Source organism: Pseudopipra pipra, chromosome Z, assembly GCF_036250125.1.
Source record: "Pseudopipra pipra isolate bDixPip1 chromosome Z, bDixPip1.hap1, whole genome shotgun sequence".
Taxonomy (NCBI): Eukaryota; Metazoa; Chordata; class Aves; order Passeriformes; family Pipridae; genus Pseudopipra; species Pseudopipra pipra.
The window spans coordinates 36,986,180-37,013,992 of NC_087581.1; the positions used below are offsets into that span (position 1 = coordinate 36,986,180).

Sequence of the window (27,813 nt, forward strand, 5' to 3'; positions counted from 1 at the left end):
CGGTTCGTTGGTTAACCAGCCAGGTGCCAGCTGCCTTCCTTCTGACAACACACGAGGCTGATGGCACTGTTTACTTTCTGCAGGTTTGTTACAGCTCTGCCAAGTAGGCCAGCCTTGCACGCAATGTCTTAGCTCCTTGCCTTTTACCATTCCATTTAATGAGTAGCTGCTCTAAAAAGGCCAAGCTTAACCAATGCTCCAAAACAAACCATGGGCGGAAAAAAAATTCCCAACCACCAAAATAACAAAACACAACAAAAGAACCCAGGCTTAGCCTGGACCCATCATATCCATATGTGCAACACACTTCTACGTTTTTTAATTTGTTTTTATTCAGGAAGTGAAATTAAAACTTTTAACTATAAATACAAATGCCAAGGTATTACATGAGATATCTAGAGGCTTTATATGTTTTCTTTTAATTTCTCACAAATAATTCTTATGGAATTCAACATACATCTGGGAAACCAAACAAGTTTAAGTTTTGCATACAATTACAAGTTACAGAGTTAGATACTGTCAATTTGCCAATTTGCAATTTCTATTTCATACAAAAAAAAGCTCAGGAAACAGCTATAATTTATTCAGAAATGGTAGAGCAACTGTCATTTCTAACAGTGTTATCTGCATTAAGCAAGCTGTCTATAACCAGGTGTACTTTACCACTGTTTACTCAGTGACATCACAAAGTTTTTAAATATTTTATTTATATACTGTCACCAATATATATATGTACTGCAAAGAGGGCCAAACACTTGCAAAAATGTCAAGTTTTACACATTTTTGTGTATATTGTAACTTTTTTTTTCCCCCAAACAGCAAAGCAGTCATTGTTTTCACACAATTTCTTTAATTTGTCAAAAACCCCCACATAACTCCATCTATATCAAGGAAGCTGAAGAGCAAGCTTAACAGTAACTTTAATTCATATGGGGAAAAAAACCCAACCAAACTAGGTGTATTCATTTTAGTTATTATCTTATGTAGACCTGAAGAAAAATGACCACCAAGAATAGGTTCACTAAATTTATTTAAAAATCCTAAAATGTTTCTTACAAAAAAGCATTACATTCTGCATACTGCTCTCAACAGATACCAGGGACATGTGGCCTACCAGAATTCATCCCCCTTTAAAATAAGACACCGTGTACATAAAAGCAGGGTGTACACAACAATTACAGAAAAACATTACAATTTACCACCAACGATGAACAAAAATAGAATTCAATCTCTCTGCTGCTTCAAAATTTCAGTGTTAGTCTCGTGCTCCCTCCCCCCATGTATTTGTAAGGAACTAAAACATTACATCTGGTGGACAGTAAAGATTCCACTACACCTCAAATGCAGAACACCTATGAAGCAGAGGAATGTTGGCTTTTTAAACAGAAGCAGATTAAAAAAAAAAAATAGGGGTGCAGGACTCCTTCAGTTCTTCACTAGTCTTAGAAAAACTTTCCAGAATACTGCTTCACACTATAAAAAAGAAAAAATAATCTTGCATTAGAATCCTTCAACATCTGCATACTGCTTCACACTATAAAAGAAAAAGAAAAAAGCATGTATTAGAATGATGGACCATACATCTTGCATCAATATTCATAATGACATTTTTAGAGCAGATTAAATTACAAATTCCTAACACATTTAAAAGTGAATAATTAAATAATTCTAAAATATCAATGGCTAATAATTGTATTAGTATATTTATGGTACATTTAAATATTAATAATACTCTAAAGCCAAACATTCCAGTTAAAACATTAAAATCTACTAGGACAGCCAAAAGTTAATAAAGCAAATATTATCTGAAGCTGTTAATATTTGGTAGAAAAGGCAAAGTAATGTCAGCAAGGTGTGAAATGCTGCATAACAGCACCAAATCGATTTCAACTTGTCCTGTAGAGGCATGGTCTGTGCCATATGGCAGACTGTGATTTGTTGTCAATTTAGTTATCTAAAAACAACAAAATCACTAGTCTTCCACACAGAACTAGGCCAACATCCACTGAAATCTTCTATATTTTCTACAGGCTCTATATAATTTATTACAAGTACTTTTTTTGCAGCAGTTTTCACCAGAGAAAGGAGAGGACTGCTTGGTTAAGGTGTCTTCCAGCAAGATTAGTTTTGAGGGTGTCTTCATTTTAATTAGAATGGAGAACAGAAGAAAATCAAGGCAGAACTAGCAGTGGAGAAGTTAGCTTCAAATAGTTACTTAAAACCTGCCTTCTTAAAAAACTGATTCACAGAGCAGTTTTATAATGTACACGTCAATTTAAAATTGACAGTAGAGAGAATATTAAACGTTAACTTGCCTGTTCTGCAGCAAATATTGTGCATTTTGTATCTGGTCCTGTGTTCCTGTGATTGTTATTATCCGATCTTCTGAGCCTTCTAATGGTTCATCAATTTTGATTGAAGCTCCTGACTCATGACGTATTTGTTTGATTCTCTGGCCTCCCTTTCCAATAATAGATCCTGCCAACTAGGGAAGAAAGCAAAAAATTCATTTCCCAATACAACTTTCTTTCTAAAACAAGTTAGAAAATCCCAGCAGCATTTAAGTAGTTTCTACAAATTCAGTTTTAAGAGTTCGAATGGAAGCTTACTTCTTTACACCTAAAAACATCCCCTGCAGTATTAATTGTATAAACACAAGTAGGATAAAACTGGGAGAACCAGCCGCTCATTTGTAAAAAACACATTACACAAGTCCATCTCTATTACTGAGTATTAGCTCTTAGTATAATTGTTTAGTGAGTCTCTGAAGATACAAACCAATCCAAGAATATTCCTGGTGATTTGGAAACACTTGTTTTGTATTAGAAGTACTTATCAAGCACTCTAAGTACTTCTGATTCACTTCAATAATCTGGGAAATAACTGTGACTTCTTTTTTTTTTAAGAAAAAGCATGAGTTGAAAGCAAGTCAAATTTACTTACATCTTTGGGAATTGTTACTTGTGTTGTGATGATGGGTCCACCAAGATCTCCATATGAACCGCGCCCCCCTGCATAAGAATAATCTGATTTAAGTGTATGCATCAAGCCCTTTAGTAACTATGTAATGAAGTACATGTAACAGTTTTACATAAACACTTACCATAACCAGAGCCACCCTCAAACTGTAAGAGAAAGAGAAAAAAACCCTTAAATACTGAATAGCTATTCTTCATTAACACATTTTTGTCCTAAATACTGTATTGTTAACTTTGAGCCTATCTTATGCAAACATCTCAACCCTCAACCTGACTATAAATATAATTGTTGTGCTAGCAAAGGCATCCTGAGGCAAAGAGGGCAGATCAGAAAAAAAAGGAGTGAGTAGGAGGTCTCTCATTAACCTCTGTCCATTTGGACAATGCTCTAAGGCACATGGTGTAATTCTTGGGGCTGTCCTGTGCAGGGCCAGGTGTTGGACGTGATGACCCTTGTGGGTTCTGTCCCACACAAGATATTCTATGACTGTGTGATTTCTATCCTGCCCTGTCAAAACCCGCCAGTTTACCAAGGCAGTCTCACTAACTCAGTTTCTCATGGACAGCTCTTGATGCTGACCTACTTGTGACCCTTGGACTAAACAAACATTCAAATTACAAGATCAGAGTACAACCTTACTAATGCTACTAACATAGCTCAGGAGAAACTCAAGTCTCCAGTTTTGGTACAAAAAGTTTACCCAGTGACTGTCAATCCTCCTACTTCATCTACACCTTCGGGAAAAAAACCCAGTAAATTCTTAAGAACAGCTCTGTAATTTGTCTCTTGATTCAGACTATGCTACAATACTTAATATCTTTGAACAGATAATCATGACATGAGTTACTTCTTTTTCATTTAAACCACCAAATAGAAATCACTACAAGCACTCCTAGCCCCTTTTTATTTTTAAGATTTGTAAACTTGTATTTGACATAACTGTTTTGCTTCATCTAATGAAATAAGTGCTCGAGACTCCATATTCATATTTTCCCACAGAAGCAGAGAATAAATACACAAGGTTCCCTTGAATTCAACTTTCTGTGACAGGAAGCCGGGGATGCCTAAAGCTGAAACTGCTAGCAAAGCTGGTGGCATCTACACAATAACATTTAAAAAAGAGTAAAAAAAAAAACCTCAGTGTGCACTGACTGCAAGAGATGAGCAAGGAGGAAAAAATTGAGTGGATCTGCCCTGCAGACACCACAGTGAAGGAACGGGAAAAGGTGCATAAGCCCTGAAAGAAGCTACAGTTTGTGGAGATTCCAAGCCAGCACAGATGCCTGGCAGGATCTCTGGGGGACCCACACTGAATCAGTCTGTTCCCGCAGGACTGTACCCCATGACCAGGACCCACACTGGAGCAGTTCTTGAAGAACTGCAGTCCAACGGAGAACGCATTTGAGGCATTTATGAATGATTGTATCCCATGGGAAGGACCCTACAGTGGATCAGGGGAACAGTGTGAAGAGGATGGAATAGATACAGGTGTGATGAACTAACCTGCAACCCAACATTTCCTATCCCATCTGCACCATTCATGGCAGAGAAAGTACAAGAGCAGGGAATAAAAAAGTGGAAGTTTAGTCTGGGAAGAAGTGAAGGGTGGGGAAAGATGTTTTTAGTTTTCCTCTTTGTTTCTCACCATGATATTCAATGTGGCAGTAAGTCTTCCCCAAGTCAACCCTGTTTTGCCCATGATAGTAATTACTAAGTGATCTCTCTGTGTTCATCATGAGCTACAGACTTTCTGTCTTGCTTTCTCCCCTCACCCTGCTGAGGAACAAGAGTGAAAGAGCAGGTAAACTGGCTGGGCAGCCAGTCAAGTTGAACCAACCACAACTACTTGTTCACAAAAGTTACAATGTAACAACTTTCCCAAAAATATTACTTACCATCTACCTTTTAAGATCAAAATGGAAGCTACTCAGATCAAAGTGCTGAGCTTGTCCTCGGTCCCTAAGCAACTTGTATTGTCACGTTACTAAGCGATACAGATTGGAATACAACATAATAGAGCTTGTACTGGAGTCTAAAATATGAGAGAATGAAGGATTCTGCTTAAGGCTTAATTCAGAGGCTGATCATACAGCATACTGCATACACAGAGACATATTCCTGTTGGTATTTGCCACAGGATTCCTTTTTGGACTAATCTGTTTCAAAGAAAAATCCTTTCTTTGATTACATCTGCTTCCCCAGACTACAGAACAACATAACTTGATAGCAGATTCTGTGTTTATGTAAGCTAAGAACTGACATTTCACATCAATTAATCAAAATATTAATTTGGTGTCATTTTGCCATCTTCAAGATAGCACAAACACCTGCTGTACTTCATAACTTCTACAGTGGAGTCACTATATCACTGAACAAGGGAAGGGCTACAGATGCCATCTACCTGGACTTCTGTAAGGCCTTTGACATGGTCCCCCCACAATATCCTTCTCTCCAAATTAGAGAGAGATGGATTCAAATGGGTGGACTGTTCAGTGAATAAGGAACTGGTTGGATGGTTACATCCAGAGGGTATTGCCAATGGCTCAGAGTTCCAATGGACATCAAGTGGTGACCTTCAGGGGGTTGGAACTGTGAACAGTGCTATTAAATGTCTTCATCAATGACACAGAAAAAGGGATGGAGTGCACCCTTATCAAGCTTGCAGATGACACCAAGCTGAGCAGTGCACTTGGGTCTGGGCAACTCCTGGTATCAATACAGGCTGGGATATGAACTGCTCGAGAGCAGCCCTGCCAAGAAGGACTTGAAGGTGCTAGTGGATCAGAGGCTGGACATGACCTGGCAATTTGCACTTGCAGCCCAGAAAGCCAACTGTATCCTGGGCTGCATCAAAAGCAGTGTGGCCAGCAGGGCAAAGGACGTGATTCTGGCCCTCTACAAGCTCTGGTGAGACCCCATCTGGAGTGCTGCATCCAGCTCTGGGATCCCCAACATAAGGGCACAGACCTATTGAAGTAAGTCCAGAGGAGGGCCATCAACAAGATCAGAGGGCTAGAGCACCTCTCCTATAAGAAAACCTGAGAGAGTTGGGGTTGTTCAGCCTGAAGAACAGAAGACTCTAGGCTGACCTTATTGTGGCCTTTAGCAACTGACGGGAGCCTACAAGAGCACCCAAGTAGGTTTAGTTCAGATATTAGGAAGAAATCCTTGTGAGGGCGTTGAAGCATTGGAACAGGTTGCACAGAGAAGTTGTGGATGCCCATCTCCTTGGAAGTGTTCAAGGCATGTTGGATGGAATCCTGAGCAAGCCTGTCTAGACCAAGGTTCTCTGCCCACGGCAAGCAGGTTGGAACTAGATGATTTTTAAGGTCCCTTCCAAGCAAAATCATTCTATGATTTTATAACTTTCTTCCCCAAAACCTATCTGATCGAGTGGTATATTTTCAAATACATTGATAAAAAAAGCATTGTAGTTTATCCAAAAATGTAAGTAATAAGCTACTTTTAATATTTGCTGTTTAAAATTAAAAAAAAATAGCAAATTATGAAATTAACACAAAATATATATCCTAAGTGTATGCATCTACAATGCATCAGTTATGGAAAAGTTACCATTTACAAAATGAAAAAAGGGTGTAAAAGAGGCAAAAAAGAGGTATTGCATGCAGTAGCATGCAGAAAAGCATGCTACTGCACAATTCCACATTTCTATTAACATTACCTCTCGTCAAAGGACACACTATTAGGACTGCCAATAAATTCTGAGTCCAAAGAACAGCTTTATCAAGTGTTTAATAGATGCAAGTTGTGACAGACTACACTCAAGATCTCTTAAGAAATTCACCTAATCGCTGACCTTGTTCAACAAAGCAATTTTCAGAAAACAGGTTGAACACACTCACCAACTCTGGTGGCTGCATGTCATCACAAGCATCCACATGACACTGCATCATCTTCCAGACACAACATGAAAGGAGGAAGAAAGGAAGCCCAGGTCATACACAGTTTTAGTGAACTTGGCAAGCAAATACAATACATACTAGTACAAAGACACCTTAACACCATAGCAAAGACTTGAAATGTTCTGAGTTAGACCACTCTCAAGACTCATTCCCTTTTAATTTTATTTTGAGGGAACTGTAAGTGGCCACACTCATGGTTTCACCCTCTTTCTGTGGTATTAACAGATTTCTTCTCTAGCAAAGAAGGTCAGAGAGCTAATGGCAAGGTAAAGCTTGAACAAGCCTTTTTTTCTGCCTTTTAAAAAAACCTTCAAGTGCTATTACATATAAAAATACTTTGCCATGCATTAGAAAAACCTTTTATTTCTGCCATCTGTTGGAAAATGAAGGCTTAGTAAGATTGAAACAAATAACTGCAAGTGATTATGCCAACAGAGGTCAAGCAGGAAGGACACTGTTTCTCATGTTCTACCAATTCATTTCCATATACCTCATACAGCCAAGCAGACTAAGAATCTACCGCTGACTAACTATATTAGAAATTTAGTTATGTTTCTAAAACATGATATCTAACATTTCTTTCTTTCAGAATTTTACAGTTTCAGCAATTGATGTTCATTTGTGCACTCTAAAGCAAGTTTCTGAAACAGGGTGTCTTAACATAAATAACAAAACATTCTTTGCTGCAGACTCATTTGTGCTGGTCACTACTAGTACTAGAATACAAACGAGATGATAGACGGGCTGGGTAACACAAGGAGCTTCACTTTTACATCAAGTGAAAGAAAAAGCATGCAGTCCTAACTGATATAAAATTCTTTTGTCCTAACTTTTTCTGGGCTTTATGAGTGACCTAAGAGTGAAATTTTGTTACTTCCTTCCAGGATCTGCATGAATAAATAGTACAGTTGTCATACATTCTTCCTTTACTAACTTTTTGCATGTCTGTTAATATCACATCTCTTAAACCTGGGAATTGTTTCATATTTTCTAAAACTTATGTGTCTTTATTCAAGTGTTTATACATCAAGACACACATATATATAGAAGTTTTAAAAAAAAAAAAATCAAGAACCAGGAAGCATTTGAAGGAGCAAAAGCACATTACAAGTCTGAAGACACAACAGTGTGATGAGACAGTCCACTTAACAGGAGACATTCTGATTTAAATCTACATTAACTCAGATTTTAAAATTTTTAGTACTTTGAACATTTTAGTAACTGAGATAAATGGACTTCACACGCTTGTTCACTATTTTCTACCCATCCAAGTGGTATCTGAGTGCATTTCTGCATCTGAGACACCCCAAAGAATGAATACATTAAAAAAGAAATATAGGAAATTTAGGATTTTTCAGCTGACAACAGCCCTTATGGTCCACAGGCATTTGATCTGGAGTAGCTACACATTGAAACATATAGTTCCATTCACAGAGAAACAGTACAAATCTGTACTTTGGGAAAAAGCTTCAGAGCAGACTATAAGCCAAATGAACGTTTTTAACAGCAGTGCATAATTATATTACAACTGTAAGTCAGGCTAACAGACAATATCATCTTAAGTGAGTGACTCTACACTGGCAAGAGAAATTAACCTATCTTTTAAAATGCAAATTGTTTTTTCTCATCTCGATCTTTAAAACACAGTCAATCCTGTTATCTTTCTGAAATTCCAGAACAGTCACAGCTCAGCATCCAGTCTTAAACTGGACTCACAATCCACTTGATGAGTCATCAACCATTCAATCTTTCTGCCTTTATGGAAAAGAGAACTGGCAAAAAAGTTTCTGTACATTCAATTGCTAAAGGACTTTTGAGATGTTCCTCTATTCTTACCTTTTATTGCATCTATGTAAAATAGGATCCATGTGAAAAAGCACTTTTGCTCTCTAAGAGCAGCTTTTCCCATCATTACTTAGATCACAAATCACAACAACATTGATTTACTCTAGTTTAAAAATAAAACTTTAGCTAGAGAACGGTTGCTATATGAAACAAAGGGCAGCACAGGAAAACCTTACATTTCTGGCACGACACTTGCAGCTGCAGCTTAACAATCAACCTGAAGACCTCCTTTCTGCTTCCACAGTTTAGGATACTAGAGTCATGATTAACTAAAACTGGAAATTAAATACAATCTTTGCTGGGAAGCAGTGCTCCCTTTAACTAGGCTATGATACTTGGTCATAAAGGAGTCTAAGTCATGAGCAGCTTCACTATGAAAAGGAAATAAAAGTGCTTTTTTGCACAAAAAACCCCTAACTGAAATGACTCCACTTGCTTGTAGAAACTCACATCAACAAAGTGAAGGTTAACCTGACAGGCTAAACCTAAGTCAAAATGGATTTTCTGTTCTAGCTGGAACGGAATAAAAATAGAACACACCACTGCCCCAGAGTCTAGCTAAGTAAGACTGTGCTTAACCAGATGCCCGAAGATGGACAGGCTGCTCAGTTTATGTACTCTAGCACTGGCTTTATTAGCTGCAAACAAAAGAACATAAAACCTGATTCTTCCAACCAATTCTTCCTGTTTCTTAACATGTAGCAGGGGTAACACTTTTTTTTTTTGTAACTGTGTGGAAATCTTTCATTATTTCTAGTAACACATGACATTGTTGCAATTTTTAGTTACAGTACTCTTACTCCCAGGCAAGACATGTGTAAAAGCACATTTAGGTAGCTCTTTTCATAGCTCTTTTCCACTCCTTAGTTTCATTTAAAAGAAAAAAAAATCATATTATGTCACCTGTCATCTTAAAGAAGGTGTCAGACAAAGTCCAAGGAGAAGACAAGGTTTTTTACTATAGAGATTCACTGTGTTGTGGTTTAAGCCCAGCTGGCAACTAACACCACAAAGCCTCTTGCTCATACCACCCACCCAACCCTCATCACCGAGGAACTGGGGAGTGAATCAAAACTATAACAACAATTTACTAATTGAAACAAAGTAGGAGATAACAATAACAGTAAATAATAATCTAAAGGGGAGCCAAACCCCAAATTAAAAAAAACCTAGTGGCACACAATACAACTGCTCACCACCCAATGACCACTGCCAGACCTCTTTGGCCAGTTCAGGTCACCTGTCCTGGCCATGCTCCCTCCCGGCTTTTTGTGTACATACTCACCGGCAAAGCATGAGGGATTGAACAAGTCCTTGACTTAGCATAAACACTACTTAGGAACAACTAAAATACCAGCATATTACCAACATTATTCTCATACTGAATTCGAAACACAGCAACGTACCAGCTAACAGAAGAAAGTAACTATCCCAACTAAAACCAGGATAACTTCCCAGTTTTTCTTCTGAGGAAAGAGGAATCCTTCCTCAGAACATCAGATAACTGCTGGGAAGTCACAGTTCAGAAGCAACATAGAAGATTATCTATAATCCCTTGCTTTGAATCTCCATATAATATGAGAGATTATTTTCTCTCTCAGCAAGTATTAATTTAGGATGCAACTCAGCAGTGGTCCTACCTCCAAAACATCTGGAATTACCAGAGAATAGACAAGGATTGATTCAAAAGAGCAATCATCTTCCAGATCAACTACAGCTCTTCTCAGATAACATTCTATAATCTGCATTATAGTATCTATGCTCATGTTTTCTAACATTTAGTGTTAAGAATGTTTGTATAATTCATTGTTCTGACATGTTTTCTGTAGTTGAAAAATCTCCTAATTCTATTTCCAAAACCTCCTAATTCTATTTCTGTCATCCTGATTAAAAAACCTGAAAGACAGCCAGTGGAAAAAAACCTGCAGGGCTGAGCACAGTCAAACCTTCTTTATCATTTTGATGGTAGAAAGGAAATAAAAGAAAATAGCTCTTGAATACCACTTACACCCCATATACTCCTCCACAGGAGGACTATTTGTATGGACAAAACATTTTGATTTTACCATCAGAACCATGCATATTCACACTGACGTGCATATGTTCATCAACAGTATTTTCAGACAAAATGCTAGCTGTGGTTACAGAACAGAACAAGGCCAATTTTAAACTCGTACCATGCCATCGTAACGATCTCCTGGTCTGCCCCTTCGGTCATAGGACATCAGATCTCTAAAATGAAAAAAGCAGCAGCACGTTAATTACGTTATCTGTATTATGAACCAGCTTGTTTATTCTAATCTAAATTTTCACACTGATGGTTCACATACAACTTAATATCAAACTACGCTAACCAAGTACGAATGACAGAAGTTACAGAAGTACCAGCTACAATCCTGGCAACTTACTATGGTGCAGTAGGTAATTAAACTGCAGTACTTTTCAAAATACTCTTGTCTAATACACATTCAATCCTGCATAATCACTAACAACATGGAAGCATGGAAAAAACACTGGAAATATGAATATGATTCAGGAAAATATATACAACATCAGTTTTTGTATAATGCATTTAGGCAACAACTCACCCGCCACGAGGAGGTGGTGGAGGAGGAAGAGGAAGATTACGAGCTCTGCTGCCACCTCTACCACCACGACCTGGCGGAGGTGGTGGAGGTCCTCTGCGAGGGCTCATATCATCATAATCTCTTCTCGAGGGAGGCATAGGTCGTCCACCACGACCAGGGGGCATTCGATCAAAGCCTCCCCTTCCACGCATCGGAAAGCCCACTGGACGTCCCCTTCTATCATCAAACATCATTGTGAAGCCACCGTAGTCATATGTTTCATCATAGAAATTGGGATCATAAGGCTGGGCTCGTCCTTTAATTGGAGACTAATACAAACAAACAAAACAATCCCCCCAAATCAATTAGGACAATTACAACTGGCATACTTAATTACTACAGCAAATATGTAAGTATGAATTCATGCATTTGGAACATGGTTTTGATTTTACAAGGCTACTAAGAAAGAAAATGCTGATGTGTGACAGAGAAACTACTGTTACTTATCCATAGCTTATAAACTTTGTCTTCCTTCCTCTTCAATTTTTTCATTTTAATGATATGCAAAACATGAATAACGGCCCACTAGTACCAAAAATTGCTATCCTCCTCCATAAGGTGCACCCCAATTTTAAACAACAGAAACAGTTTCAAAAGTTCCTGACGATCACTTTGCTGTTGGGAAAGTAGGACGTACTGAATTCAAAACAAACTGCAAGATATTCTTTCATATCTAAGATTCATGAATGCCAATGAAAGAATAAAATAAATTTAATAAATATTACCTCAGAGATAAGATCCAAGATAATCTTGATGCACTCAACAACCCTATCAGGTTTTCCACCAATAAGCACCACTCTGTCAGTAGAATGAGGACAACACTCTTGAAAGAGCTTAATGGTGGTCTGAGTGTTCTGTAGAAGAAAAAAAAGTCAAGCTTGTCAAATATATTTTAAACAACTTTATAAACCCATTAAAACATTTTAAAAGAAAAAAATCCAAAATAAAATTCAATTCCAAGCTACTTAAAATTGCATGCTTGCTTCAGAGTTATCACAACAAATTTGAAGATGACATCTTTTAAAGATCAGTGGTAACATAAATTTTGTATGAAGATGGAAAAAAGTTCAATTTTCTCCTATTTCCATTATGACTTATTTACACCATTATTTAATTAAATATTAGAAAAAGGATCATATGGCCATTGTGAGCTTACAGGCTGTATTAACCCTCAAATGAAGAAAACATGCTCTGGATGCTAAGACAGCAATGCTGCCAGGGTTATGTCTAGTTATCTAGCCTTTCTCAACCCATGCAAACAGGTAGCAGCCTATACCTGCACAGACCTGCAATGGCCTCTGACACAATGCCAAAAAGGAAAACGTGTTTTCAGCTCACAGAGACCATTACCCTTTTTAAATCTTATTCCTTCACTGAAAGAAAACAATGGTCTTCTAGCAGTAAGAAGAATAAAAAAAAAAAAAACCAAAACCAAAAATAAAGGTCTTCTACAGTAATATTCAGACATCTACCGTGGAGATGCTTTTGCCCTAGACCATTTTTTATGTCCAATGACACAAATAATTCTAGACTGTGCAGAAGTTCATTCTAGCAGGAGTGATGAATAAAATTTTAATAAAACAGAGTAAAAATCCTCCCTTTAAAAACAGTATTCTACCACATATATTGTATAATCAAGTCCTAGGCTCTGTCACCACTACTCCTTCTGAAGGTGTGCAAGGAAGTTGCAATGTACAGCTCCATCTCAGAACATCAGAAGCATGTACACAGTATGTTCAGTAGGAATTACTGCACAGAAGATACTTACACTGGCCTCTTATGAACAGAAAACATGATTTATTAAACAAAAGACAAATCTAAGAGCAGGAAGCAAGTACCTCTCTGAGTTCTTTAATTTTAGCACCCTTGACACCAATAATTCCTCCTGCCAAACTCTGGTGAATGAGAAGTCTTAATTCACAGTCAAAGTCGCTGCCTTTGTAGTGTTGATACTGTATGAAAGACGCATGTAGAGAAAAAAAAAATAAAAATAAGTTTTAAATATTTGTCATTTTAAGTTTTTTTTTCTTCAAACACTGGTATGACTTATTGCTGAATTGTAAACCTGCATTTCCTTTGATAAGATCACAACTACTTATGCACCACCCCCTAGGTGAAGTATCAGTTTTCCTTATTTATTACATTACTTATTATTTATTACCTTATACTGCACAACTTGCAACAAAGACTTAACAAGGTACTGAACAGTGCAACACTTAATATTTTGAAAGGGGGAAGGCTGTTCAAAATGTTAATTTAATAAACAGTGACAGATTGTCCTCCACCAAAAAAATGTCAACATGTAGTGTGAGAGCCATAACCCTTCCTTAAAAGGCCTCTGGCATTTATTTTTTTAATTTCCTTTATGTAAAAAGCAGAAAGTGATTCAGAACCATCTTGTTCAAAAGCTAATCTTTTACCTTTAAAACAAAATATTAAGAGACATACCTCTTCTAAAGTAGGGATAATCTTCTTCAAGATTTCTCCAATTGTCTCTATATCTGCACTTATACTCAAAATGCTGTTGAAAGCCACAATGCCAGACAAGATGGAGTAGGTAGAAAAGAAAAAGCAGAAGTAAATTTTTTAAGTCATCACAGACAAAATTTTAACAAGATACACTACAAAGAAGAGTTTACAATTAAGATTCCCCGTTTTAAGTAAACCTGTTTGCTCAATTTATAACACATGCATCTTTGTTTATGCCCAGTATATACGCATGAGAAATTTAAGATTAGGTAGGTCTTGCAGAGAGAGAAAGACAGAATGGGCTTTTGGAAGGGCTCAGATTAAGTGGGCAAGAAATTGATGCAGAACTGAAAGTAGAAGTGAATATTCATGTTCCCCGCCACCACTAATTAGGATACCCTCACTATTACATTACGCTGGCACACCTTCTCATATTAAAAGGGAGGATATGCAAGTGGTGAACGTTGTATCTGGAATAAGGTTATGAAATCAGATTACTAATGGGCTCTCCAAGAAAACAAATACGAATGCAAGACAAAAAAGACAAAACAAATGAGAAGTGAAGGAAAGCGAACCGGAATTAGCATTTCATCAGAAATAATTATGAACAGGCAATGTTGAGGGGAGCAAGGTGGGCCACAAAGACAGAGCGAAAGACTATTTTGAACCAATTTGATTTACAATGCAGCAAATATGCAACACTTGAAGCTGTGCTCCTTCCATTGAAATAAAATTAGTGGATTGTTTGGGTGGGCAACTCACGTAAAAGTTCAGTGACAAAAAGACTTAATGGGGAAAATAAGACAGAAAACTTGAAAAAAAACAATACACCGTCTATAAGGGGATACTATTTAATTATATCAAAGGCAGGTAATAAAATACATTTCTCTCTTTCTAATCAGGCAGTGAGGCATAAACTGTTGGGACATACCGCTCGGGGCCACTGCTGTCTGGGACTGAAACACTGGCATTGTACTGCATTGGTCATTGGCGTTCGTGGATGTTGGCATTGGGCATGGGTATTCAATCAGAAGTTGTCAAGTATGGTACCCGTTTGGCAACGAGCACATTTTTGGGCATAGCCAACCAGGGTTTTCACATGGGCGTTCAGGGGCGGATGGGCCAACGTCATGGTGGGCAACGCAGGGGCAAGTCGATCCAGTACATGGGCAACGGAGATATATGGCCAAAAAAACAAGGAGAGGGAAAAGGGGGAAAAGCAATAAATTTTAATTTAATACAAACTATACTCATTACTCTCAATTAATGAAACAAGCTTAAGTTGTTCTGAAGACTAACACAATAACGGATTGCTACACCGACTGTGGCTTAACAGTATGGACCTTAAAAATGAGTCACTTGATCTGACTAAACTACTTTTTACTTTTAACAAATGACGTTTCAGTAGCAGGCTGGCTCATGAGGGCAGACACAAAACCTGTCAAGACTGATAGTACTAGAACCTTGGGCAAATCGGGAAAGTTTGTATTCCAGACCAATCTAAATTATCTGGACTTAGGTGACACACTGATTTACTCCAAGAGAAAAAAAAAAAAAAAGGAAAGAAAGAAAAAAACCGATAAAAAACCCTAAAAGAGAAGAAAAAAGAACAACTATCTGCCAAAGTTAGTGAGCATATGTCTGATTCCTGACCATTTCAACTAAAACCTCAATTCAGTTGCGGTAGTTGCTGAACTTAGTTGAAACTGATTTGTAATGATAAGTTGCCAAATCTTATGTTGAACAGAGTCTTGATAGGAAAAATTGTTGAAATTGCAGCTGATGTTAAGAACAGGAGGTACAAATGGAATTTAAGAAGAGTTGCCAAGTTTTATAAATACACAACATTAACGCTCAGCATGTGCCTAATCACAAGAGTTAACCCACTGTAAAGTGTGAACGGGCAGTAAGTCATGACCATTTAAAAATGCTTCCAAGTAACAGAACAGAATTTTCCCGTAGTGTTTTATACCCATATTTAAAGAAAGAAACCTTAATGTTTTTGTTCTTCACGTGCAAGCTGTTAAGGAACAGATGGATGATGTCATATTGCTCTTTTTAAGGAAGTTAGACAAGTCCTCTATCACTGGGTTAAGCCAGCCACCTGCAATGGTTTCAGCAGTACTATAATTGATTCACACGTACGGGAAATGGTACTATTAAGGGGTTTGAGCTTTGTCAACATTTTTAATTAGGATGTTAACTTGCTTGAGGTGTGTAATTCAGCAGAATTCTATTAAAAAGTGAAGAGATTTAAAATAAACCTCTCATCCCACGAGTCAGGCTGGGTTTTAATTGCAATAGAAATTGAAGAACTAAGTTATCTACTCTAACACTCAATACAAATGGCTTGTAACTTGACTATTGATGCCTACGGAGTTGAATTGCTCCCATTTCTAGAAATGCACGCAATCAAGCTTTCGATGTAGTGCTCTGAAAGAACTGGTGTTAAATTAGTTCAAACTCATATATACTCACATCTGTACGAAGTGCTTTAATATTTTTGCCACCTTTTCCAATCACAGCTCCAGCATTCTGGAAAATAGTTTTCAAGAAGTTAAGTTATGACAGCACAGCACAGACTACATTTTTGAACTCAAGACTAAAAAGGGTAAATCTATTTTTGCATTACCCTGCTGGCCCAAGACATGAGGGCAGGCAAGCAGGCACTAATATTTCAATTCCAAACGAAGTTTCTAGGTAATTCTGCCCATGCTAAACTTATCTCATAGATTGTATCCCTTGCAAAAAATACCGTATGAATGTAATATAGGTCAATGATTTGCTTGATTTAATTGATAATTTTGTGTTCTTTCTTTTTTAAGAAGTACCTTTGCGAATTTCACTTTTGTGCTCCCAATATTTGATAATTCCAAGGGCTAATTTTGGTTTATGTCTCTGTAATGTAATTAATTTCTCAGAGCAATATATTCTGAAAAAGGTTAAAGTGAATGTTAACAGCCACCTACTTCATTCAAGCTATCAGGAATAAACTGGCACATAGTGAAGAACAGTAATTGCAAAACTAAATTTTTACCAGGTTCTCTCAAGGATTACATACAAAATATTGCTTTTATTACACAGATCATACTCATGCTAAAAGCATGCAAAACATTTCATGGTACTCCATGTAAATCAACTATTGGTCAGAAATGGCACATGGAGTTAAGGCAACATTCTTCCCTGCCAACACAAAAGACTGAGATACTTCAGAAACGACAAGTGATCCTGGAGAAGTGCAAACAACAGAGGAAACTCATATATAGCAAATTTTAACTATTTACACTTGTCAACAAAATCCCTGCAAATCCTGAAGTATTACTCCCACATTTCTTCCTGTTGACACAGTTGAACAAGTTCAGTAGATCTGTTCAGGAAGGTTACTAAAATCATACATTTTCATACGTCATATTTAATTTAAAATCATTAGCTCAAAATTCCCTAGACAGCTTCTCTTCCAAAGACTCACAGACAGTCATTTCCCTCAAAATAACAACATTCTACTCAAATGCAGACCTTATGATTTCTGTTGCTCTACTTCTTCAGCAAATAAATCCTTAAAAAAACCCCATATTGATCCTTCAGGACTTACCTTGTTAAAAGAACCCCTGTAGACAATTCCATTGCAATACTCTTGCAACTACCACTCATACACACTGAAAGTTATTCTAATAAGTTACTTCATTTTAAATAAAGCACATATGCTTTCTAAACTTCTATCTCAACATACACTCTTGTCATCATCTTGAACAATGCTACATGCAAAAATGGTAACAACAAGAAAGCGTACTTTGCTCTGCAGCAAGATGCGCAGTTCCACCATTTCATCTGTGTTTCGAGATCTTTTGAAGGCCTGCTCTTCCTCCATATCTTCTGCAGGACGTTTGCCTGTAGAGAGGTCCATAGGGGGGAAACATAAACACTTATTTAACTTTCTAAGTTGCAATAAAATGGAATACATGCCAAATTCATGCTCTGTACTACTAATACATTCTTTCATACTGGTCCAAAACCAATTACAAAAGCCTGTTCTGAGCATCCATAGCATGGAAACAAGTCTTTATTCGTCAGCTTTCTTACTGGCTAATTACTAAAAATGCATTTAAAAGATCTATGAACTTCAGCTTAAATGAGAATGTTGTTGAGAAGTTCATGACACATTTTTTAAAGCAGTGAAGTATCACCTACTTCATATTTATTTATAATTTACAATATATAATTATAATTTATAATTGGGGAAAACCTTTCAGGTATAAAGCTACAATGTAGTTTGTCCAACACTAAAATACTGGTGAAATAATAGTAAAGTAGCACTTCAGATACTGTTTGGGAAAAACTGGCACAAATCAGCAACAGTGATGTCCTAGCTTCCTTGGTAAATATTCCCAAGAAATTCTGCATGAAGTGCTTTCGAGTATTTCTCATATTGGTATTCCTGCATGTAAAAACTGCAATAAACAAAAAAAATGGATACAGTGGATATTCTTACATGTTCACATTCTCCACACAGCTTTGAAATACTTTTTAACCCTTAGTCATAACTTTCAGTTACTTATCTCATGTCTAAAAGATGCCAACAGAAAGATTATGTCTTTGTGCTTCAAAAAATATGTAATGCCACAGTCTAATTAAGACCAAAAATATTTAATACAGAATGCAAAACTACTGCTGATACAAACACATGGTAAAGTTAAATCATTACAACATTATTAGAAATATTTTAAAGAGGTTCTTTCTAAAAAGAAATAGTCCTTTAAAACATTTACCATTTGTCTCCGTGTTGGTAAAGGTCTCTTCCTGTTGTTCAGTCTCCATTGCCTTTTTTCCTTATGTGGGCAAGCAAAACCTGTTGAAAAATAAAAAAGATGGTACCTCTAGTCTGTCAAAAGGCAAACTGTACATCATGCTAAAGCAAAAACAGTAACAAAAATAAATGCCTGCTGCTAGAACTTACCACTATTATATATCCTTGCAGAGAAAAACTCAGGTATTCTGGGCGGGACCAAAATCCAACAGCCTATTGCTTCAAGAGCCTATGAAAACAGCATATATCAGTTGTGAGTCTCCTCACGTAACAGCTCTGATTCTCACTACAACCAAAACACAGAGATTTGACCTAAGCTGTCACAAATCTTTTCTTTATAAAAGAAAAAGCATACCCAAGATAAACACACCACTAAGAGGAGATAAAAGTCAAGTCTGTAGACTTACATAGACTCTTACTGTTGAATTACAGTTTTTGGGCACACGATAGTTTTAAGTAACACAGTTACTAAAAATTATTTTGAGAAATTTAAAGTGAACTGCATTCAGCTCTTATTTTTAACATGTTATATGATACATGTGCCTTGGTTTCACTTCATAAAAGGACAGTACATAAGAATCTGCTCCTGTTGTTCAGGTATACACAATTTAAACTTGAAAATAAACCCCTATTATGGTAATTGTCAGGATTACTTTTACAAATTTTCTACCAACATACTAACAAGCATTTGAGCATGCCTGCCAATCAAGTATAACTGATGAACAAAATACAAATTACAACTTCTACCTACGCTAAAAAAAACCTCTTTTTAGAAATACAAACCTCTGCGTATAATCGTCATATAATCCTCCGTGCACACACAAGAACTCCAAAAGCAACTGAATCTCACTATGATTTTCTTAAATAGATTGCAACCTGCTATTTTTAAGTTTATCTTGGAATGCTAATAAATCACATTAGAGATAAGTGCAAACAAAATAAATAATTTTGCAACTTATTATCTTAAGAAATGTGATTTACAGGCAATGCAGCAAAATCATCATATGTTTCCCTTCATATTGCACTAATTTCAATTGCCGCAACAAGTGGCAGGCACTCATTGTGGTACCAACAGAAAAAAACAAAACCAAAACGTGACTGTAACTTTATAAACACACTCTCAGACAGCTGTGTAACTGCTGCCCCGCCTGTAGGAGCTAACAGCATGCACTGCCTTCCCAGGCAATTGAAACGAGCTAACGGGCACGCAGAGTTAACGAGACCGGCATCTCAAGCATACATTGCCAAAATCTGCGCTGCTACGCGTACGAAGAGTAGGGAACGACCAGTTACGGTGTAATAGCCTTCTCGGACCCTGGTTAATCTATTTCCAACTATCCCAAGAATTTCAGGGCTGCAGGGGGCGAACTGTAATATCAGTTACAGTTACAATTCACGGCTCAGTCTCCCCTAGTCAAACCTGCCTATACGTCAGGTGCTCTCCAGTCTCGTTCAACTGGGTAAATCGAGGACATTAAAATCACTAATTGAGTCGAGTTTCTTAAAAACACCGAAAGCTAAAGCGACCACGAGAAGCGGGACCAGCGACCACAGACCTAAGAGCTGGGAAACGCCAGCGCGCCTCAGTCCCGCTCCCTCTAGGACACAGCGACTCTTGCCACATGCCTGCCTGCCTCCCTCCCTCCGTCTTCCCTCCCTTTCCCTGCGCCTCCAGCCGCCCGCCCGGCGCAGCAGGGAGCGCGGCGGGAGCAGCGGCGCCGCAGAGCACCCGCGAAGCAGCAGAAATGGCGCCCTCCGAAATGGCGCCCGCCCGCCCGGCCACGGCGAGGCGGAGCCGGCAGCGGAAGGGTCGCCGCCACCACCACGCGGCCGCGGGGAGAGTTAGCCGGTTCTACCCGGGCGGACACAAAGGAGGCGTCCGGCGGCCCGAGGCACGACAGAGCGGGGTAGCCCCGCCAGCGCGGGAGCTCCGCCCGCCCCCGACAGCGGCGCGGCCGCAATGGGCCCCCGCGGCTAAGCGCGGCCCGAAGCGCCCTTCCTGCGCCCGCCATAATCCGCCACAGCAGCTCGCCCCGGGCACAAACGCAGCAAGGGCGGGCACGGGAGGGCGGCGGCCGCTCCCCCGCCCTTGAAGCGCACCCGCTGGCGCTGCGGAACCCGCGCTGGCCGGGCGGCAGCGCCCACGGCCGAGCTGCCCGCTGTCCCCGCGGGGCACGAGGGAATTATGCCGAGACGGCGACACCCCACTCTCTTCCACGCAGACCCCACCCCGCTGCACCGCCATCCCCTTTGGAGCTCACGGGAGCCCCGAGACCGCGGCGGCCCCGGGGGCTGAGGCCCGCGACAGCGGCCCCAGGCCCTCCCGCACCGCTGTGTCACGCAGCGGCGCCGAGCGGGACCCGGCGGCAGCTCTGACGGCCTAGGAGAGGCCCGGATCGGCCTGCACTCTCCTCCCGCCCTCTCCTCCTCCTCGCCGGCCTCGGCCACACTGCACCGCGAGTGCGCATACCTGCGCGTGCCGCCGGCCACTCCGCGCACGGGAGAGAAAAGACAGCAACCGCGGCCGCCGACGCGCACACCACCTGCGATTGGCTCCGCCGCCCTTCCCGAGCGGCGCCGCCGCCGCCCCATTGGATGAGGCCGCTGCCTGTCAGCGCGGGGGGGCGGCGCCCCGCCCCGCCCCGCCCTCCGTGAGGGACAGGGCCAGACGAGCCCGGGGGAAGGCGGCGCCGTCAGACCCGCGCCGCGGCCGGCCAGGCTCTCTTACCTGAGCGGCGGGAGCGCGCTGTCAGCGGCGCGGGCAGCGGAGGGCGGCCCAGGAGAACGGGAGCGGCGACTGCCGGAGAGCGAGAAAATGGCGGCTGCCAAAACCCCGCCTTGTGCGCGCCGCCCGGCGCCGGCGACAGCGAAACTCTCGCGATGATTGGATGCCCTCCTCCCATTGGCTGTCAGTGCGCGCGGCGTTTGTGTGGCGCGCAGGCCGCCAGGGAGCCCCGGGAACGGTGAGTTGCGGGCTCCGCGCCGGGGGCTGTGGGGGGCGACCCCACCACCTCCTCCCGCCTCTGCTCCTCTCCCTCCCTCCCCCCGTCACCTGCTGAAAGCTTGAGCAAAAAACCAACCAAACCTGGTGCTCCTTAAATATTCTTACGATACTGCTTGTTTTCTTTGTGGTCTGCTGAACTCCTCGATCGCCCTTTCTAAGAGATTGAACATGATCCAGGCACAGTTAGGCAGCCTTATATCTTTTTAATGTTTGTATGAGTGATCTGGATGCAGGAGTTAAATGCACTGCAGGTGCGCTGTTGATACCAGATTGGAAGACCCTGTTGACTCTTTCGAGGGACAAGAGCTCTGCAGAAGCATCTGCGTAGATTGGAGCACTGGGCAATTGTCAATGGCACTAAATTCAACAAGAACAAATACCAGATTCTGCCCCTGGGATGGAGTACCGCTGGACACAGGTATAAACTGGGAGAGGAGTGTCTGGAGAGCAGCCACTACACCCTACAGAGGGATCTGGGGGTGCTGGTGGGCAGCAGCTCAGTGTGAGTCAGCAGTGTGCCGGGGCAGCCAGGAGGGCAAACCCCATCCTGGGGTGCATCAGGCACAGCATCAGCACCTGCCAAAAGCGGATCATCCCGCTGTACTCAGCCATGGTGTGGCCTCACCCTGAGTCCTGTGTGCAGCGCTGGGCCCCACATTTTGAGAAGGATGTGAAGGTCCTTGAATGGCCCACAGGAGGGCACAGGGTTGTGTAGTTTGGGGAGAAGGGGCTGAGGGGTGACCTCATTGCTCTGTACAGCTTCCTGAGGAGGGATGTGGAGAGGGAGATGCTGGTCTTTTCCGGAGAATCGGTGACAGGACACCTGGGAATGTTTCAAACATCAGGGGAGGTTCAGACTTGACAATAGGCATAATTTCTTTACCAAGGGCAAAGAAGTTGGTGAAAGGTCCAGAGAGTAAATCATGCAAGAAGTGGCTGAGGGAGCAGGGCTGGAGAAAAGGAGACCAAGGGGAGACCTTATTGCTCTCCACAACTACCTGAAAGGAGGTTGTAGCAAGGTGGGGATCAGTCTCTTTGAGGACACAGACTCAAACTGTACCAAGGGAGGTTCAGGTTGGACATCAGGAAGAATTTTTTCACTGTAAGGGTATTTAAACATTGGAACAGCCTGCCCAGGGAGGTGATGGCATCATCATCCCTAGGAGTGTTCAAGAAATGACTGGATGTGGCACTTAGTACCACGATCTAGTTGACATGATGGTGTTTGGTCAAGGGTAAGACATAACGATCTTGGAGGTCTTTTCCAACCTGAATGATTCTATGACTGCAAGTGGGTTCTCAAATATAGGAACAGGCTTCCTGGAGAGGTGGCTGATGCCCCAAACCTATCAGTGTTTAAGATGCATCTGGACAACAGCCTTAATAATGTGTTTTAACTTTTGATCAGCCCTGAATTGATCAGGTCATTGGACTAGATGATTGTTCTAAGTCCCTTCCTACTGAAATACGTCTGTTCTGTTTGTGCTTAGCTACTTCCTGAACTAACAAAAAGCTAGAGCTTATTAGCCACTGTACTGGTTTAAGAGTTAACCAGCAGGGGAAATGAACTCAACTCAAAGGAGAGATTATAAGTCAGAATAACAATTTATTAAAATAATACAGTAAGTACAATCATACAAACAAACAATTGGTCTTAACCCACAAAACCCAAATGTATAACCCAGCACCCTGGGGCATGAACAGAGTGGTGTTCCTTGGGCCCCGCTTGAGTCCAAAGTAAAGGGAGAGGGGAAGAACCTGCTGGTGGGAGAGCTGTTGCAGTCTGGTCAAAAGTGGTGATTGCAGTCCAGTTGAGGGTGGTCTAAGTCTGGTTGAGAGCGATGAGCTGCAGTCTTCCTCTGGATCCCACAAGTGGTTAAAAATGTTCCAAGACTCCAAGATTATATATCCTCCAGTTCAGGCAGGAATGCTCAGTACTTCCCTCAGGGCGGGGAGTTCCACAAAGGGTGTGAGGACAAGAGCATCCTCCTGTCTCACAGGCCTCTTAACACCTAGTTTATAGCCTGAGGAGTCAGGCTCTATGGGCAGAGGGTGCGAATAGTCTATTGTCAACAATAGTCTAGTTTCTGGGAAATGGCATGGAAGGCTATAGAATACACAGTTTTGGGTTACACCCATACAATGATGAACTGGTCTCAGCTGTCCTAACTAGGACAGCCACTTATGTCTCTAATATGATAGTTGCCAAGACTTGGTAGTGTTGCAGCCAAACCCTGGATGGAATCTCTGGATAACAATGTTTCAAGCTAGCTTTCTGTTGTAGGGTAAAAGCTTTCATCCAGTTGCAGACTGAAAGTCACCCCTCTATACAAGTGCTAATAAACCCCAGCTTGGTTCTGTAGTGTCTCTTACTTCTGTTCATAACAGTGCTGGTGAAGTGGGATTCAGGTCAATTTCTAAAGTAAACTGAGTGTTAACAGCAACACCCACAGAATTGAAGCAGTAAAAAGTACAGAATATATATTAAACAACTTACTTTCTTTTGGTTTGGGTTTTTTATCCACTTTCCATCCACAAGAAATCAATTTCAGTTGTATGTTTCTAATTAAATCAACAGAAAAAGTCACTAAGCACAGTTGCTTATATAAATCTCCATCCTTCCCCGATATTTTGCACACACTTCCAGCTAATTGCACATAATTTTTAAGCTGATTGAAGTATTAAATATTGGAAATGCATGTGAGTTTTAGTGTCTGTAGAATGTTTTTAATTTAAAATTTCTATATAACATGAGCATGAGACTTGTCATAATTTCAGCTTTTGTCAGAAGAGTAAATATGTCTTTTTGGATTCTGTTTTAGGGAATTCACTATTACTATAAAAGAAAATGTCTACATCTAACATTGCAGCAAGAGTGGAAACCTGGCTTTCATCCACATGGCATATTAAAGTTCCTTTGACATGGCTGGAAGCATGTATTAATTGGATCCAGGAGGAAAATAGTGGTAGTAATTTAAGTCAAGCTCAGATTAACAAGCAAGTATTTGAGCAATGGCTTCTTACCGATCTAAGAGACTTGGAATATCCCATTTTACCTGACTGCATCTTGAATGCTCCCAAAGGAGAGTTGTCAGGCTTCTACTCCATACAGATTGATTCACTGGTTGATGTTAGCCAGCCAGCATATTCTCAGTTGCAGAAGCTAAGAGGGAAAAGCACCGTAAATGAAGAAGTAACAGCCAGTACTCAGGCATTTCAGAAGCCCTGGGAAGCAAAGCCTACTCGAATGCTGATGCTACAACTAACTGATGGAATACATCAAATTCAGGGCATGGAATATCAACCAGTGCCTGTCCTGTGCAGTAATCTTCCTCCTGGAACAAAAATCACTGTACAGGGTAATATTGCGTATCGTCTTGGAGTCCTTCTGCTTAAACCAGAAAATGTGAAACTGTTGGGGGGTGAAGTGGACGCTCTTCTTGAGGATTATTCTCAGGAAAGAGTCCTTGCTAGATTAATTGGAGAAACTGAAAACTGCAATTCTGTTGGACAAGCTGGTCATGAACAGATTTTTTCCAGGCCTGTGGATGAATCAGAACAATCTCTTGGCCCTTCAGATGAAGAGCTTTTAGCCGGTCTTGATGAAAATAATGAATTTACTTTAAACAATGGAACATCTTTAGAAAGCGGATATTGCAGCAAAAGCAACAATTTTAGTACAGCCTCAGGTTCACTGACTGTACACAATGGAAATGTTTTGATAGAGAAATCTGGAAGCCCTTTTCCTCCTTCAGTTGAACAAGTTTCGCCTCCCATAGAATATGCTGATGGCTTTTTAAATGACTTTCCTTTAGAAGATGACTTTCTTCTGGAAGAAGAGATGCAAATAGAGCTGGATGAAGTGACACCAGTGGTCGTGAACAGAAACACAGGTTTAATTACTGAAAGACTTCCACATACACTTAGAAGATCATGCAATTTGTCTTTAAATGGCATGTGTGAAAAAAGTGATGTGAGTGAAAGAGATAAACCTATGGAAGCTATCAGCAAGGAAAAGAATTTTGGAAAAACAATATTTGATGAACATGGAAATAGCATGAATAGCTTTTTGCAGCTCGGAAGCATACATCAGACCTGCAGTTCTTCAGATTTTTCTTTGGAAAATCCTCCTGAAGAAGGGCAGAATGATACAGACTTAGATGAAAGGAGATGTAAATCCCAGCAGACTTCTGACCACAGTGTGTTAAATGGTGATCCTGTATTTTTCTCAAAAACAGATCCAGAAGCAGTTCAGCAGAAGGATGATTCACAGACCTTTCCTTGCAGAGCAGTAGAGCCACATTTAGATTTAAATTCTTCACCTTTCACATATATTTCTCTTCTCCTTGCAAAAAACCCAGAAACTGTTACAATTCTGAAAGTTAAGTGTTTTATTGTTACTCTCACTGGAAACCTCACAAACAGCAATGGGTCCTGGGGTATAAAGGCAAAAATTTCTGATGGTTCTGCTTATCTTGAAGTAGATTTTGCTGATGATATTCTAACAAGCTTGATTGGCTTCTCGGTGGCTGAAATGAATAGGCTGAAAAAGGATCCAGCTTTACGTCTAAAGCTTAGGGATGGTTTAAAGAAATGTCAAAAACAACTGATAGACCTCTGTTGTTTGATGACTATTGAGTTTGATCCATTTGTGTCTAAAAGTACTGTGTTAGTCCTCCAGGATGCTGATACAAGGCATCTAGAACAATTGAAGAAACGTTTGAATAAATAACACGTGTAAACTTGCAGACTGTGTATTAGGAAGCATTTCAGTTACATTTCCCCTGGGGGACTATTGGAAGTTAAATTTTAAAGTTAAATGGTGTGTCTTTTATCAGGAATTATAATGGAAAACTGAGAGGAGGAGATGACTTGTCAGAGCAAAAACAACAGTTTGTTTCTTATGATGATAATATTGAAATAAACTTTCAAATATTTCTGTCTTTATTTAAAACACTCATGCATCATTTTCATTCTGCAATATCCCATGTGTTCTGTACTGGTAATCCAGAGTGGCAAAATTTGTCAGGAAACATATAACAACAAAAAAAAGTCTCATTATTATACTTTTTCAAGTACTTACCTGATTTTTAAAAGGAAGATGTAGGAGACTCTCAGTCTTTTCTTGGAGGAAATCAGTTGAGTAAAGTTAAATAAAGAATTATTGTTTAAATACAGTCCCTTCTGATTCTGCCAAACCGAAAACTCAAATATATATTCAATGCACAAGAATCTGGAGCGTAGAGCAATGAAAGATTTTCTCCTAAATATTCAGGTGTGAAGGGAAGAAAAAAACAATTTTATGCGAACATGAGATTAAAAGACCTGTATATTTTTAAAAATAAATAAAAAGAAGTATTTTTAAATAATTCATTAACAAAACTATTATAACATATGGTGATTCAATTTTTTGTCATGTTAGTGTTAATAATTACTAATAGTTTTGAACCTGCAGGCAAACTTATTCATTAACACTTTTGATTACTCATCAGCTCTGGATCCCTTTCCCCACCCACAACGTGGGAGAGCCCAGTTCTAGTTCCTTCTCCATCTGAAGAACCATTCCGACGTCTTGAGGGACGGGGAAAGGGAACTCCAGCCACAGGGTTTTTCAGGCCCCGAGCCTGGAGGGGAGAGGTGCCCTCGCCTCCCCCCACCACCCACGTGGCTCCATGGCAGGCACAGAGACAGCACACCGGGCGTGGAGAGGAGGCAAGAGAGCGTTTATTGTTGGAGATGTCACATTTATAGGGTTAGGGAGAATCACAGGTTAACCAATTAGAAGTCTCAAGGGGCTTACAGGAACACCCAATCACAGGAAGGGGTTAACAAGGACCAATGGGACACCTCAGGACACCTTCCCAGGACATTCCTGCATGGGAGATAACAGTTGTTGTGGGGGGTGTTGGGAAGAAGAAACACGTGTTTACAAAGAGACCACAAAGAGCCATCCTAAGACATGTTCAAACAAGTTTCTCATCAGACTTAGTGCTACAATCAGCCTTTTCACAGAGTAGTCAAATACTGCAAACCTGTTGTATAGTATATTTAATGTTGGTCTTAATTTTGATTCCTCTTTTTTTTTACTTTCTGTTTTTAAAAATGTATACAAATATATTAAGGTTTTCACTTAAACTTTGGTGGAAGCTGTCCAGTCACTTC

At 40.2% G+C, this 27,813-nt stretch overlaps 2 protein-coding genes across 7 annotated transcripts; one reads left to right on the plus strand and one right to left on the minus strand.

The window, feature by feature from the left end:
* Window positions 1-307: 307 nt before the first annotated feature.
* Window positions 308-21,507, minus strand: HNRNPK (heterogeneous nuclear ribonucleoprotein K). 6 transcript variants are annotated; one of them, XM_064642282.1, is made up of 16 exons: window positions 21,376-21,507; window positions 18,798-18,876; window positions 18,610-18,689; window positions 17,634-17,731; window positions 16,322-16,378; window positions 14,775-14,818; window positions 13,823-13,895; window positions 13,213-13,326; window positions 12,100-12,228; window positions 11,336-11,643; window positions 10,925-10,979; window positions 6,843-6,893; window positions 3,104-3,125; window positions 2,944-3,026; window positions 2,316-2,485; window positions 308-1,473 (listed from the first exon to the last, which is right to left on the minus strand). In XM_064642282.1, the coding sequence occupies exons 3-16, from the start codon at window positions 18,656-18,658 to the stop codon at window positions 1,443-1,445; spliced, it is 1,284 nt and encodes a 427-aa protein (XP_064498352.1). In that variant the 5' UTR covers window positions 18,659-18,689; window positions 18,798-18,876; window positions 21,376-21,507; the 3' UTR covers window positions 308-1,442. The 6 variants fall into 6 exon arrangements, with proteins under 6 accessions (XP_064498352.1, XP_064498348.1, XP_064498351.1 ...); XM_064642278.1 differs by having other exon boundaries at window positions 308-1,534; window positions 17,634-17,743; XM_064642281.1 differs by lacking the exon at window positions 21,376-21,507 and adding an exon at window positions 21,118-21,222.
* On the plus strand, window positions 21,486-27,786 carry RMI1 (RecQ mediated genome instability 1). Its single transcript, XM_064642276.1, has 2 exons — window positions 21,486-21,610; window positions 24,474-27,786. Exon 2 carries the CDS (start codon window positions 24,500-24,502, stop codon window positions 26,381-26,383), a length of 1,884 nt encoding a protein of 627 aa, XP_064498346.1. The 5' UTR covers window positions 21,486-21,610; window positions 24,474-24,499; the 3' UTR covers window positions 26,384-27,786.
* Window positions 27,787-27,813: the final 27 nt, after the last annotated feature.

Excerpts from the sequence above, each read along its gene's own strand:
- HNRNPK (XM_064642278.1), bottom strand. The coding sequence starts at position 18,658 with ATGGAGACTGAACAACAGGAAGAGACCTTTACCAACACGGAGACAAAT. Across the intron at positions 17,744-18,609 it reads TACCAACACGGAGACAAATG|ACCTCTCTACAGGCAAACGT; the intron begins GTAAATGTTTTA and ends TCCCCCCTATGG. Across the intron at positions 12,229-13,212 it reads AAATTAAAGAACTCAGAGAG|AACACTCAGACCACCATTAA; the intron begins GTACTTGCTTCC and ends TTTCTTCTACAG.
- RMI1 (XM_064642276.1), top strand. The coding sequence starts at position 24,500 with ATGTCTACATCTAACATTGCAGCAAGAGTGGAAACCTGGCTTTCATCC.